General features: G+C 58.5%; 1 protein-coding gene across 6 annotated transcripts in view; it reads right to left on the reverse strand.

Annotated features, from left to right (window-relative positions):
* The window catches only part of TRPM2 (transient receptor potential cation channel subfamily M member 2), a 46,852-nt gene that overhangs the window by 6,797 nt on the left and 25,695 nt on the right, over positions 1-14,360 (reverse strand). For 4 of the 6 annotated variants that reach the window (XM_070407086.1, XM_070407088.1, XM_070407084.1 and 1 more), the window contains 13 exons: positions 13,247-13,376; positions 12,897-13,042; positions 11,942-12,054; positions 10,703-10,916; positions 9,947-10,065; positions 9,369-9,501; positions 8,751-8,922; positions 5,106-5,289; positions 3,354-3,535; positions 2,981-3,113; positions 1,048-1,135; positions 516-603; positions 195-352 (listed from right to left, as the gene is read on the reverse strand). In XM_070407086.1, coding sequence (XP_070263187.1) covers positions 195-352; positions 516-603; positions 1,048-1,135; positions 2,981-3,113; positions 3,354-3,535; positions 5,106-5,289; positions 8,751-8,922; positions 9,369-9,501; positions 9,947-10,065; positions 10,703-10,916; positions 11,942-12,054; positions 12,897-13,042; positions 13,247-13,376 — 1,860 coding nt within the window. Of the gene's footprint in view, positions 1-194; positions 353-515; positions 604-1,047; positions 1,136-2,980; positions 3,114-3,353; positions 3,536-5,105; positions 5,290-7,659; positions 7,747-8,750; positions 8,923-9,368; positions 9,502-9,946; positions 10,066-10,702; positions 10,917-11,941; positions 12,055-12,896; positions 13,043-13,246; positions 13,377-14,360 lie in introns of those variants that run through there. The other 2 variants (XM_070407087.1, XM_070407089.1) reach the window with 2 other exon arrangements.

Genomic DNA, 14,360 nt, shown 5'->3' on the forward strand with positions numbered 1-14,360 from the left:
CTAGGCTGTGTGGATCTGCCACCCCCAGCTGTGTGGACCTGTGCCTCAAAGTCCGCATCTGTCCAGCACGTCCCTGTGAAGCTGCGTGGGCCAGCCCACCTGGTGCCCGGCCAGGTCAGAGGGTTCAAGCCGGACAGCTCTCCCAGCACCCCGGCCCCCGAGCTTGATGGGGGTGCAGCCAGAACAGCACTCACCTCCCAGGGCACCTTCTCGTTGGGCACAGGGAAACGCACGATGGGGGAGTTGGGGTAGAGGAGGTGCCGGGCGTTCACGTGGTGGGCGTCGCCCAGGTCCTCCGCCTTCTGCCTGCCGTCCAGCTCCGGGTCCTGCCCCTCCGAGGCCGGCTGGGAGGCTGGGGACAGCCACACGAGCGTGGGCAAAGCTGGCCCGGCTCGGGTATCTGGCCCACAGGCTGGGGCACCCTCCAAGGTCCTTCCTCCAGGCCCAGCAGGAGCCCTGCCTGGTGCCTCTCCTCCCCACAGTCCCCAGGCTCAAAAGAACAGCCACCCACTCACCCAGGGAGGGGGCGCCCTCGTCCGAGCCGAAGCCGCTGTCACGCAAGGTCTTCACGACCCAGTGCAGCGCTCTGGTCGTCTGGGCCACCTGCGAGGAAGTCCCAAACCGCATCTGGTCAGCACCTGCCCCGCACACAGGCTACCCCTACGGCTGCGCTCCCCAGGCGGCCGCGGAAGCTAGCAGAGCTCTGCCAGGAGGGCTGAGGCAGCCAGGGCTGGGGCGATGCCCACAGCCCCCAGGTCGGGGGACAGGTCTGAGGAGGCCGAGGAGGGGATGAGAGTTTACTCCTCAGACCGGCCCCTATGTGGTGCTCACAGTGCAGTGTGCTGGAGCCCGGCCAGGGGACTCGGGCGGAATTTTCCAGAGGAAAAGAAGGCGCCTCTTCCCATGAGGAACGGGTGCCCCACGTTCCCCACCTCCTCTTGGTCGTTCCCAGGGTGCTCATTCTCAAACCAGCCGGGCACCACAGAGGCACCAGCCAGGCCCATCGGACCTGTGCCCCAGAAACACAGGCCCCAGCCCGAAACCCACCTGCCTCTCCAGGGAGGCCAATCTCTGCTCCATGGAGCCCGAACCCTTCAGTCGGTCCATTTCCAGCAGGTCCACCATGGTGTCCACCCTGGAAGAGAGCACAGCTCAGCCTGGCGGGCATGGACGGTGAGGCAGCACAGGGCCAGCTTGAAGGTGGCGGCCTCAACTGAGTCAACAGCCGGGGCTCTGTCGGCCTTAATTTCAGGCATCTTCCTCTTAATTTGAAAGTGTTTATAGTGAAAATTCGTGCACTGGGGGGAGGTACCTCAGCCCGGCCTGCCCCTCTCACAGTCTAGGAGCCCTCAGGGGATGTCCTACTGATGGCTTAGGCCCGCTCCCCGCAGGGCACACACATACCTGAGCCCCTCACCTAAGCCATGAGCTCCAGAACCTAAGTCACACGCAACAAAGCTCCTGCTGGGCGCTGCTGGGGTTTGCGGGAAGGAGGGGCAGTGCTGTCATTTGGGGAACGGTTGCTTGGATTTTGTCTTATTTTGCTACAATGTGGGAATCTCACCCAACTTTGGCTGGCTGTGTTTATGGGTGAAATAATTCCACCGCCCAGTCCACCCAGACTCTCTGGCTGTTTATGGCCAGGGGTCTTCACTTCCTGTCTCCTTCGGTGCCAACCCTACATTGTTCTTCTTTAATAACATGGGCAACCCTTTTAGTAACCACCGCACACTGAGCTGGGCTGCAGCCCACTGTGAAAGGTTATCGAGGGAAAGGGGAGACAATTATCTCACTGAGGGCCCGGCAGTTAACTTGAGCCCTCGCTATGTGTTGCTTAATTTCTGAAAAGCCACGTGATTGCTCCGCACCCTGTCCCTGGGCAGCCTTGTGAGTGTGCGACCTGGCTACTGGAGGGAAGGCGACAGCATGCGATTGGCTGGCTGCGACTCAGTCCCTATGACAAACAGGAACTGTCCCCATCACCAAGGTGCGCCCTGAGGTGTGGGCGCAGTGGGGCCGGCTCAGCCCGAGTGCCATGCTGCCTCTGGACCTGGAATCCCTCGCCCGCCTCAGGGAGAGAAGATGCCCATGAAGGGGCACCATCACCATGACTCCTGTGCAACGGTGACATAAAGCCACACACAGCCAGTGTGTGCTGGCGTGTCTCTAGCCCAGGAAGTGCTCACGCGTCACACGTGCTCCCGTGTTCTGGAGATGACTCCAGGCGATGGATACTGTCACTGTCACCATTTCACAGATGAGAGATGGAGAAAGGCAGCTGCCCGTCTCTGACGAGAGGTCGGGGGCATGCTCCCCAGGACGCCCTCTCTACGGCCTGTGGGAACCTCTGTGCCAGGGCCAGGAGCTGCCATGACTACCTGTCCCCATGCCGCCTCCTCCTGGCCCACAGTGAGACACACACAAGCAGCAGGACCAAACTCTTCCACGTCTGTGTCCCTGGCAGCCAGGCCCTCTGGTGCCCACAGGGCTGAGGGCGGGTGGAGAGAGGGAGTGAGAGACTTCTCACCCAACACAGACCTCGCACCCTGAAGCAAGTGGGTGGGAAGAGCTGAGCAGGAACTGAGATGTGCTGAGTGGGCCTGAGAGTCGGGCGGGCTACGGAGGCCCTATGGGAGCTCCGGCATGGCAGCATGCCAGCGTGCTCACTGTCCGCCCTCCAGGCCTCCAGCTGGCCTCCTGCGCGCCCACCTGCCCCTCCTCCAGCCCACCCCGTCCCACCCCAGCCTTTCAGGGTCAGCCCCACCCCCACACAGTGGCCTTCCCAAGACCCAGAGGGAGGGCTGTGGGTCAGCTGGAGGACACAGGTCCAGTGCTGGGAGAATTGCTCGGGCCACGGCACTGAGGTTTCCTGTCCCAAGTCATCAGCTGCTGAGCCTCCCCCAGGAGGGCCATGTCCCTGGTCTGTCTCAGAACCGAATGGCCTGTGCCGTTTCACCGAGAGCCGCCCTGGCCTCCGTACCTGTTGCTAATGTCTTGGATCTTCTGCTCCGTCCTCTGCTTCTGCTGGTACTGCTGGTTCTGCAGGTAGTTCTCCTTCAGGTAGATCTCCCAGGACAGGAGCGCGGCCTCCTCGTTCTTCTCCAGCTTGTTCTCTGCGTGGGGAGGACGCATGAGGGGCTCCCGCCCCCTTCCAGGCCCTCCTAAGGTCCTGCACCTGAGCCACGCCCATCCCCGAGGGGCCTGCTGGGAGCTCAGTGCCCTGCATGGTCCGCGTTCTTCCCAAGCTCCTAGGACTCGTCTAGAAGGAGTCACCATAGCCACCCCACGCCCACATGTGGCCCCAAGACCCCCGAGGACAGACACTCTGGGAGCGCGGAGGGCGGGCGGCTCACTGAGCTGCTTGTGCCGCTTGGCCGGGATCTTCAGGATGACCCTCTTGATGAAGAGGTGCAGGTGGCTGAGGAGGATGAAGGGGGGCGGGGCCGGGGGCCGGCCCTGGTACTCCTCGATCAGGTCGTGGCGCTGGAACTTCCAGATCTGGTCCGTGTGCTCCTGGACCTGCTGGAACGTGTAGCTGGCGGGAGGCAAGGAGCACGCCAGTTGCAGACAATGACCAGATGCAGGGCAACGAGGCAGGAACAAGCTCACACCATCTCACTGCCCTGGGGCCGGTGATGGCCCTGAACAGACACACACCTCCCAGGGTGACTCGAGGGGCAGAAAGGGACAGCCGAGCAGCCGGACGCAGAATTCCGAGCTGCCTGCGAGGCCAGGGGAGCAGGAAAGAGCGCCAGGATCGTGGTGCGTGCGCCTTGTTGGTGATAAAAGCAAGCAGACATCGTGGGAGGCGGGCCCTGTCATGGCGCTGAACTCGGTTCAGTCCGACAAACGGAAGGGACGGTGTCTGCAACAGGCAGGCCCGCTGACTCAGAAAAGCACTTGCTTTCCTTGCTACGGGCTGAGCCCTGCCCGCTGGTCCCCTTGGGCCTCGTATCAGAGTCCCAGCACATGTTCAGGGTCTGTCACAGCAAATTAGAAGTGACAACCTCAGCAACTTGGCTAATGAAGGGGAAGAGGTAGGGGCCTGACCAAGCCAGGGCCCGGTCCCGGGAGCAGCATTGTCACTAAGTGCTGACGGGCACTCCTCCACCCTGACGGCCTCAGACAGCCGCTGCCCCGCCCAGGGTCCCTCCTCTGCACAGTGAGAGGCCTGCGCCAAAAGCTTCCCCCCTCGGGATCTTACTTCATGCACCAAACACTCTGCGAAACAGTGCTTTCTCCGAGAGCACCGAGGCTGTGCGAGCGCCTGCGTGCGAATCCCGCTGCCCCTGCATGTGGCTGTGCCCGGCCCCTCGGGGAGGTGACTTCTCTGTGAGACGCCCAGAGATTCCTTGACCATGAACCTGGAGTCCACCCGCTACAGCTCCCTGACCCCAGGCGCAGGGAGGAGTGAGCCTTTGCCGGCCCCCAGCCACCATGTCCTCCCGCAGTCTGGCTCACGGCTGAATGACCAGACCACTGGTCCCCAATAGCAGTGCCCTGGACAAACAGCAGTGCCCTGGACAGACAGCAGGGCCCCGGACAGACAGCAGGGCCCCGGAAAGACAGCAGTGTCCCGGACAGACAGCAGTTCCCCAGACAAACAGCAGTGCCCGGACAGACAGCAGGGCCCCGGACAGACAGCAGTTCCCGGACAGATAGCAGGGCCCTGGACAAACAGCAGTGCCCGGACAGACAGCAGGGCCCCGGACAGACAGCAGTTCCCGGACAGACAGCAGGGCCCCGGACAGACAGCAGTTCCCGGACAGACAGCAGGGCCCCGGAGAGACAGCAGTTCCCGGACAGACAGCAGGGCCCCGGACAGACAGCAGTTCCCGGACAGACAGCAGTTCCCGGACAAACAGCAGTGCACTGGACAGACAGCAGGGCCCCGGAAAGACAGCAGGGCCCCAGACAGACAGCAGTTCCCGGACAGACAGCAGGGCCCTGGACAGTGGCCAGGGAGAGTGGCTGGCACAGTCCAGCCTGGGTTGAACAGGGCACCTCAGAGTGCCTGGGTCCTGGGCACCGATGGTGGTGACGGGGGCAGGCAGGAAGGTGGGGGGACAGCGAGCTGAGCCTGGGCGAGCCCCAGCAGCACTCACTTGAACATGGCGATGAGCAGGTTGAGCAGCAGGATGTTCGTGAAGAGCAGGTACAGGCAGAGCAGGATGACCGTCAGCCACTCGGGGAAGATGGGCCGGTGCCGGGTGGCGTCGCTCTCAGGGCACTTGGGCTTGTAGGGGTCGGTGCCATTGGGGCTGCACTGGTCCAGGCTAAAGTTCACGCCTAGCATGGGGAGGGGGCAGGGAACAAATTGTATGCTAAACCATGGAGGCACAGGCCTGGACACCTGCATATTGGGGTGACCTCAGCTGGCGGCTCAGCCCCAAAGAGAGGCGTCCGTCTGCACCCAGGCATCCCCTGGGGGCAGGATGTGTGGCTGCCAAGGGAAGCCCCCCGAGCCAGCCTCCTCTGCAGGCTGGCACGGGACCCTGCCCAGGACCAGCCCTCCCCACCAGCATCTCCCAGCCCCAAGCAGGGCTGGCTTCGGGAGGGCTACCGTCATTGCTAACACACGGGTCCCAGCCTGGAGAGCCCCATGCGGTGGAGAGGATTCAAAAGGAGAGAATTAACAACTAGTGAAAAGAGAAGGAGGGTGAGAAAACAGGGCTGCAGTGGCCACAGACTGGTGGCACAGCAGGTGTCAGAGCCAGATGCAGTGCCACGCTGGTAGAGAAGAGGACATTCCATAAAACTCAGATTTCAGTTGTGCATGAAAAGATATCTAAGGAAGCACACAAAGTCGTTAATAGTGCTTACTCTGGGATGTGGATTAGGGACCACATTTTTCTTTGCACTTAATTTTCTGAGATAGAAACTCACTATAATAGTTATAAATATCTATATTAAAAAGAAGAGCTCAAAATAATCACGTAACCTTCCACTTCAGTGAACTAAAAAGAGAAAAGCAAACTAAATCCAAAGCAAGCAGAAGTAAGTAATAAAGGTCAGAATGCAAACAAAATAAAATATATATTTTAAAAACAAGGAAAATGAACAAAACCAAAATCTGGTTCTTGAAAATGAGCAACAAAATCACAACCCTTTATCTATACTGATCAAAAGGGGGGGAAATGGCTCAGATTACTAAAATCATAAATGAAGAGAGGACATCACTACCAATGTTACAAAAAAAAAAGAACTATAAAGACATACTACAAAAAATTGTATGCTAACAAATTAGGTAACTTAGAAAAATGGACATATTCCTAGAAAGACATAAACTACCAACTGAAGAAGAAATAGAAAATACAAACAGACCTACAACAAGTAAAAAGATTGAATTCGTCATTTTAAAACTTAACACACACAAAAATTCAAGCCCAGATGGCTTCACTGGTAAAGTCTACCAAATGTTTAAAGAAGAATTAAAGTAAATCTTTCACAAACTTTTCCAAAATATAAGAAAGGAGGGAATACTCCCTAAGTCATTCTATGAGGTCAGCATCTCCCGATACCAAAAGAAGACAAAACATGACAAGGAAACTACAGACCAATTCTCTTTGTGAATATAGATGCAAAAACCCTCAACAACATGCTAGGAAACTGAGCCCAGCAGCATATAAAGAGAATATACACCATGATGCAGTGAGATGTGTCCCAGGAACCTTGAGTTGGTTGACATCTGAAAATCAATGAATATAGTAACATTTCAATAGATGCGGGAAAGGCATCTGACAAAATCTAACATCCTTTCATAATAAAAACACTCAAGAAACCAGGAATAGAAGGGAACTTCTTCAACCAGATAAAGGACATTTACAGGAAACCCACCACATCCTACTTAACAGTGAAAGACTGAAAGCTTCCCGCCCCTAAGATCCAGAACAAGATAAAGAGATGTGCTCTCACTACTTATACTCATCATTGTACCAGTGATTCTAGCAGGATAAGTAGGCAAAAAAAGACATAAAAGGCATCCAGATATGAAAAGAACAAGTAAAAGTATCTCCATTTGCAGAAGACATGATCTTCTATAGAACAAATCCCAATCAACCCATTAAAAATCTACTTGAGCTAATAAAAAAGTTTGGCAAGACTTCAGGATACAAAATACAGTATATTTCTATACAGTAGCAACAAGCAATCCAAAACAAAATTAATAGAACCATTCTATTTACAATAGTATGAAAAAAAATAAAACCATTAGGAATAAATTTAATAAAAGTAGAACGACTTATCCACTGAAAACTATAAAATGGTATTGAAAGAAATTATAGACCTAAGTAAGTGGAAAGACATTCCATGTTCACGATCCAAACCCTAGATGCCTTTTTTTTCTTTTTAGAAATTGATCAGCTGATCCAAAAATTCATGTGGATCCAAAGGACCCAGAGGCCAAAACAGTCTTGAAAAAGAAGAACAAAGTTGAAGGACAGACTCAAGCTTCCTGATTTTTAAACTTAACGTAAAGCTACAGAAACCAAGAGAGTGTTCTACTGGCACAAGGACAAACATACAGATCAATGGACTAGGACGGTATCCGTATGTAAAGGACTCTAACAACTTAATAAAAAGACAACCCACTTGGAAAATGGGCGAAGGTTAGGAATAGGTATTTCTCCAAAGAAGATACAGAAGTGGCTCCGTACGTACGTGAAGAGGTGCTCAACATCACCGGCCATCAGGGAAATGCGAACCAAAACCACAGCGAGGCACACTTCACACCCACCAGAGCCGCTGGGACACAAGAAGCCGGCCAGTGACAAGTGTTGGCGAAGAGGCGGAGACACGGGCGCCTCGCGCACTGCTGGCGGGATAAAAATGGCGCAGGCGCCGTGGGATACAGTTTGGCAGTTCCTCGTGGAGTTACCATTAACCCAGCAGTTTTGCTGGTAGGTATATATCCAGGAGAAATAAAACCATATGTCAACACAAAAACTCACACATAACTGTTCATAGCTACACTGTTCCTAGTAGCCAAAGAGGGGAACAACTGAAATGCTCACCCACGTAGGGAGAAACAATATGTGGTCTATCCACACAGTGGAATATTATTTAGCCACGAAAAAGGAGTGAAATACTAACGCAGGCTATGATAGGAACGAATCCTGGAAACATTATGCAAGACACAAAAGACTACATGTCACATTATCCAATTTACATACAGTGTCCACAAAAAACACTCTACAGAGATGAAAAGGAGGTTGCCTATGGCTGAGCAGAGGAGGGAATGGGGAGTGGCTGCTAGTTTGTGTGGGTGTCTTTTTGGGGTGATGCAAATGTTAAATCAGATTCTAAAGGTAAGTGGATATTTGCAAATGTAAAATTAGATCCGACATTTTAGATTCTAAAATTAGTAAAGGAAAAACTCAGTATACAAAAAGTGCTCTTTCCATCTGGGAGGGAGGAAGTTATTTCTGACTGGGGTGGAAGAGAAGGAATAGGGTGGCACTAATGCTGGGGAGGGGGTGGCATTGACGCCCAGTGCCCCAGGCCACGCCCTCGGTCCACCCGGACCTCAGCCGAAGCTTGGAGGTGCAGCTCAGCACCCATCCCCACCCCGGCTGGTGCCTTCCCCGCTCGGCTGGACAGTGTGTGCACCTGCCCTTTCTTTCCCCAGGGGAACCCGGGAGCTCCCACCCAGGAGCAGTACCGGGCAGGAGGGGAATACTCACCCTCCCCTCCTCCCAGGACCCCTGCTGGCATGGGGGCTCCTTTCCCACGTTGTCAGGACCTCGTCTTACCGTCGATGTAGGCCGGCATCTGCCCGAAGATGGTGAGGTACGACTGGTACACGACCCCCCGGAAGATCCAGTCCACCCGGCTCTCATTGTGGATGAGGATGGCCTGCTTGGCCACCCCGAAGGACACCACCCACACGGCCAACAGGAAGAGGAAGAAGAAGACATCCTTCATCTGCAGAGACAAGGCGGCACCGGCTGCAGCCCCACACACGCCTTGCTCTCCCTGACAGCAGGCAGACCCCACCCTCCATGCCTGTCTGTGAACCCTGCAGTGGAGGGAGAAGTAGCCAACACCCACGCTGTAGGAGCTCCGGGGACACAGCCCTGGGGGTTTGCTGCCATGTGCTAATGGGGTCCTGAGCACAGCCCAATGTGTAGGAGGGGTTGGATGTGACTGTGACCCACAGAGGGGATCAACAGGAGCTGTAACAGGGATCAGGAATGTGCTGTGGCAATCAGGGAGGGCTGCCTGGAAGAGGTGATATACAGGAAAAGACCTGACACAGGTGTGCCAGGAGGTGAGAGCCCAGGGCCAAGCAGGGATGTGGGATGCTAGGTGTATGCTTAAGCCCTGGTGCGCCTCACTTGCAACTGGCATCAGGCCCCTCATCTCCTTACCATCCGCTTCACGATGATTATCTTGGGCCCCAGCGTCTTACTGATGGTAAATATGTGCATCAGCCGGAGGCAGAACATGATGAAATCCAGAGAGAGGACAATGCGCCCAGGGTACAGCAATCCCGGGATCAGCCTGGCCCAAGGCAGAGTCAGGGACCTCAGCTTGCTGTTCCCACAGCCTGTCCCCAGCCACCCGCTCACCTGCCCATGCCCCTGTGTGGGCCCTGGAGGCAAAGGGCTCTAGCGACTCCTGGGCCCTGAAGTGCTAAAAACCGGGTGTGAGCTCAGGGGACAGAGTCTCCGGCGGGGTGCTTATTCTCCAGAAAGATCTAGAAGCCCAGCCTCGGGCAGGTAGCCAGGCTGGGCAGGCATCCTGGGACAGGAAGCTGGAGGGGTTCGTCAGCTTCACAGAGAAAGGGGACCGTGCACATGGCAGCCATCCCCAGGGTGGGCAGGGTCGCCCACTGGACAGACGACAGACTCATTCAGAGGCAGCTAAGCCCCCGAGGGTGGCCGGCTCTGGTCCAGTCTCGAGCCCACCCCTCTGGGCAGGCGCCTGAGGGGAGAGGGCCGCTCACCGGCAGGTCAGGCCCGCTATGAAGAGCAGGATGGCAGCGATGTCCAGCTTGTTCCAGAAGTCGCTGAAGTACAGGAGCGCCATCTTCACCAGCCCACACTCGTCAGGGTCATAGAGGAGCTGTGAGAGGATCGCTATGGAGGTCAGTCACTCTCATCTTACCCAAAGTAAAATGCTCGCTCCCTCTGGAGAGCGAGGCTACTGGGGAGGGTGCTCAGGGCAGGTGAGTGCTCAGCTCCTCCCAGCGCCGTGGGTCAGGAACAGGAGAGGGGCCTGGGCAGGAGGTGCCACTGAGCACTCCAGGTGCAGGACCTCAGCCCTGCCCAAAATGCAAATGAGTGTTGGGGAAGCCCTCCCCACCGGCTCCCTGCAGCTCCAAGAGGAGGGGGAGACCCTGGAGTGACCATGAGAGCCTGGCAGGGGTCCCCACACCCTCCTCTGGGTGCCAGGCCCTAGACCCAGGCAGCTGCAGGGTGGGGCAGGCGGCCCCATGGGAACAACCAGGTCTCTTCATGGACCACCGGACTGACTCAGGGAGAAGGGCATGCTATGGGTTGTGGGGCGGCCCCTAGGGGAGGCTGGCAGACAGGGCGGTACCTCCTTCCATTGCTCAGGTCCTGACAGGTGGCGACGTTAACAGTGTGAGCAACGTGGCCCAAGGGCCACGTGAGACAGTGGCTGTGGCAGGTGGGAGGGGACCAGTGGGCAGGGAGACACCCCCCCAGCCCCAAGGACGGCGAGGGAGGGGTGGACGCACCTGCCGCAGCTCCTCGCAGACCAGGGAGAAGAGCCAGAGGTAGATGAGGCGCTCGCACCAGGAGGGCGAGGGCTGGAAGTCCACCATGAGCACGTAGGCGAAGAGGCAGAGGAAGGAGAAGTAGGACAGGATGTTCAGGTGGAAGATGACCACGGGCGCGTTGAAGAAGGCGCGGACCCGGGCCAGGCCCCGCACCGCCTGCAGCCTCCTGTCCCTGCAGCGACAGTGAGGCCGTGAGGGGCCTGACAGCCTGAGGACCTGAGCCACCCTGGCCCAGGCCCATGTGCTCAGGGAGTCCCTGCACGTGCTCACACCATTGGCAGGGAAGGGCGGACACGCCCCTATAGCCCTGCACACACAGCTACAGCAGAGGCCCCACCAGACACCCCGAAGAGCAAGGACCCCAACAGGCCCCACCAGACACCCCGAAGAGCAAGGACCCCAACAGAGCCTGGAGCCTGGTTCCCTGGAGCTGTAGCAGGTCCTCAGCCACTCAGGGCAGGTGGGTGCCCTGTCAGGGCAGGTGGGTGCTCAAGGCAGATGGGTGCCCAGGGCAGGTGGGTGCTCAGGGAAGATGGGTGCCAGGGCAGGTGGGTGCCCAGGGCAGGTGGGTGCCCTGTCAGGGCAGGTGGGTGCCCAGGGCAGGTGAGTGCTCAGGGAAGGTGGGTGCCAGGGCAGGTGGGTGCCCAGGGCAGGTGGGTGCCCAGGGCAGGTGGGTGCTCAGGGCAGAGGGGTGCTCAGGGCAGGTGAGTGCTCAGGGAAGGTGGGTGCTCAGGGCAGGTGGGTGCTCAGGGCAGGTGAGTGCTCAGGGAAGGTGGGTGCTCAGGGCAGGTGGGTGCTCAGGGCAGAGGGGTGCTCAGGGCAGGTGAGTGCTCAGGGAAGGTGGGTGCTCAGGGAAGATGGGTACTCAGGGCAGGTGAGTGCTCAGGGCAGAGGGGTGCTCAGGGCAGAGGGGTGCTCAGGGCAGGTGGGTGCTCAGGGCAGGTGGGTGCTCGGGGACAGCAGGTGTTCAGGCACAGGTGAGGCCCTTCCCTCTGCCTCCTGTCTGAATGCATCCCCACCACCTAGGATCCAGTCACAGCCCTGAGGATACATGCAACTTGCCCCTGGTGAGGGCATTTGGGATCACCCGCAGCCTGTAGCTCCACAGCCCCGCAGCCCCACATGCCCGCAGCCCTGCAGCCCCCAGCCCCACAGCCCCGCAGCCCTGCAGCCCACAGCCCTGCAGCCGGGTGGCACCTGAAGGAGATGAGGCCGGTGGTGAGCAGCGGGAAGGCCAGCATGCACAGGATCACCCGCCAGAGCCCGTTGTCCACGGAGAGCTGGCCCCACCACACCTTGGTCAGGAAGGCCTGTGGACAGAGGGCCCAGCTTCAGGACAGTGGGCCCCTCACCCCATCCTGCCCTGGGGCTCCCTGTGCCCCACCCCTGAGGCGGGAGTCTACCCTTCAGGGGGAGTCCACATGCTCCAGCACAGTGCCCTCTGGGCCCCCCCAACCACAAGATTCAGTGGGTGGCACAGGGCAGGCCTCCACCTGCCAGCTGAGGAGCGGCTCCAGGTGGGCCAGGCTGGGCTCTCCTAGAGGTAAGGGAGGAGAGAGGGGGCCCATACCCTGGCTTCTGGCTCAGGGCCCTTCCTCCCAGCTCTCAACAGCTGGCCCCTCTGAGCATTGTGTGGAGGCGGGGGGGGGGGGGGGGGGGGGGAGGGGGGGACAGGGAGTAAAAGAAGGGACAGGACTCCTCCCCACCATCTTCCCAGGCCCCAGCACAGCACGGAGCATGCTCCCCGGACATGGTGACAGCACAAAGATGCTCCAGGAAACGCTGGTGTTCTGAAGGCACCTGCCAAACTCCAGGCCTCCAGAGCGCGTGGAGGGGCTCCCTGCTCATGGCTCTCTGCCCTCTCCCGAGGCCCCAGGGGGGGGACTGATGCCTGGCTCCTGGGGCCACGAGGGGGGTCAGTGTTCCAGGTAGGAACACCCTGTGTGGAGGTGACTCACCTCCCGCCTCTCATTTAGCATCAGTTTCCTTCCCCATAAACAGGGAGGAGGAGGGCCTCCGGGCATCTCGGGCACCATCCCTGGTCCCAAGGGACCTGAACCTGGTGAACATGTGCGCCCTCTACTGAGCGGAGGCTGCCTCTCCACGCCAGCACCAGGGCGGCTACTTCAGAAGCAGGCCCTCCCACGGTCACCTGGATGCCCCCGTGGGACACGAACTTCATGTCCTTGGCCTCCAGGGCCAGCTGCAGGCAGGTGGTCTTGCCCCAGGCCTCTGACACCCGGGTGAGCAGTTTCTGTGCTCTCTCCTCGTCCTTCCGGTAGCACTCGGTGAAGACGCCTGCGGAGAGGGGGACCCTGTCACAGCAGCAGGCTCCCCTCAAAGCGGCCCCTCCGGACGGCACAGGCGGGACAGCAGTGGAGCTGAAATCTGGGCAGGGACCGCGGGGTAACACAGAGTGACACTGAGGGGCTGGGACCCGGGACAAGGACCCCAGGGGCGACTCGGGTGCTGAGCGAGCGGGAGGCCCGGCCCTTGACTCACCGATGGCTCTGAGCTCGTACTGGTCGGCGAGGGCCAGCATCTCCTCGGAGCTGTCCGTGTCCTCCTCCTCCTTGGAGAGTTCCTTGAGGATCTTGCTGCAGGCCAAGGCCGCCGCGATGCAGTCCTGGCTCTGGGCCAGGGGAGCCACCGTCAGGGCCCACGGGGTCCAGCCAGGAGCCACAGACACACTGCCCGGGGTGATGAAAGCAGAGACCCCGGGGCAGCAGGGGCCCCTGGGCATTGCCTGCTGTGGCCCCTCTCCTTATAGACCATCTAGGTCACCCACATCAACACAGATACCATTTCTGAGGCCCGGCCTCCTGCACTGGCCAGTGGAAGTTGTCTTCTTGCCAGGCAGCCGCCTGCCCACCCAAACACAGACTGGACACAGGGCGCCAGCCCAGCACTGATGGCAGGAGGCCCAGGCTCCCAGGGCATCTGGTCAACCCCAGGTGTGGGGCTGAGGGTCAGAGCACCAATGGGGAGAAACAGGACCAGGCCCTGCAGGTCTCCGTCCGGGCTCAGGGCTCCCTGCCTCAGTGGCACCGCCAGGCCCAGGCACCAGAGGGCAACTGAGAACATCTCAAGGGGGTCCCCAAAGCACAGCTCGGAGGTACTGGGTCTACGGGCAGCACCGGCCCAGCATGAGGGCTGGTGTCAGAGCCTGGGAGTCTGCGTTTGGCCTTCCACCCCCAAGCCCCACAGAGCACCTGAGGCCACAGTCAGGCCCGGCCCAGCGCTGACCACCTTGCCCCCCAGGAGAGGACAAGCCTCCCAGGACCACCACCAATGCCACGCTGCTGGTGACAACGGGAGAGAGAGCTAACTCCTCGAGAGCAATTTGGAAATGCCAGCACTAGAAACAGGGGCCTCGCCCTAGCTGCTTTGGCTCAGTGGATAGAGCGTCAGCCTGTGGACTGAAGGGTCCCAGGTTCGATTCCGGTCAAGGGCACATGACCAGGTTGTGGGCTCGATCCCCAGTAGGGGGCATGCAGGAGGCAGCCGATCAATGATACCCTCTCATCATTGATGTTTCTATCTCTCTCTCTCTCTCTCTCCCTTCCTCTCTGAATCAATAAAAATATATTAAAAAAAAAAAAAAACAGGGAAAAAC

The sequence above is a fragment of the Myotis yumanensis genome, unplaced genomic scaffold, assembly GCF_028538775.1.
Source record: "Myotis yumanensis isolate MYYU_CA2020_CCGP unplaced genomic scaffold, mMyoYum1.0.hap1 SCAF_2, whole genome shotgun sequence".
Lineage (NCBI taxonomy): Eukaryota > Metazoa > Chordata > Mammalia > Chiroptera > Vespertilionidae > Myotis > Myotis yumanensis.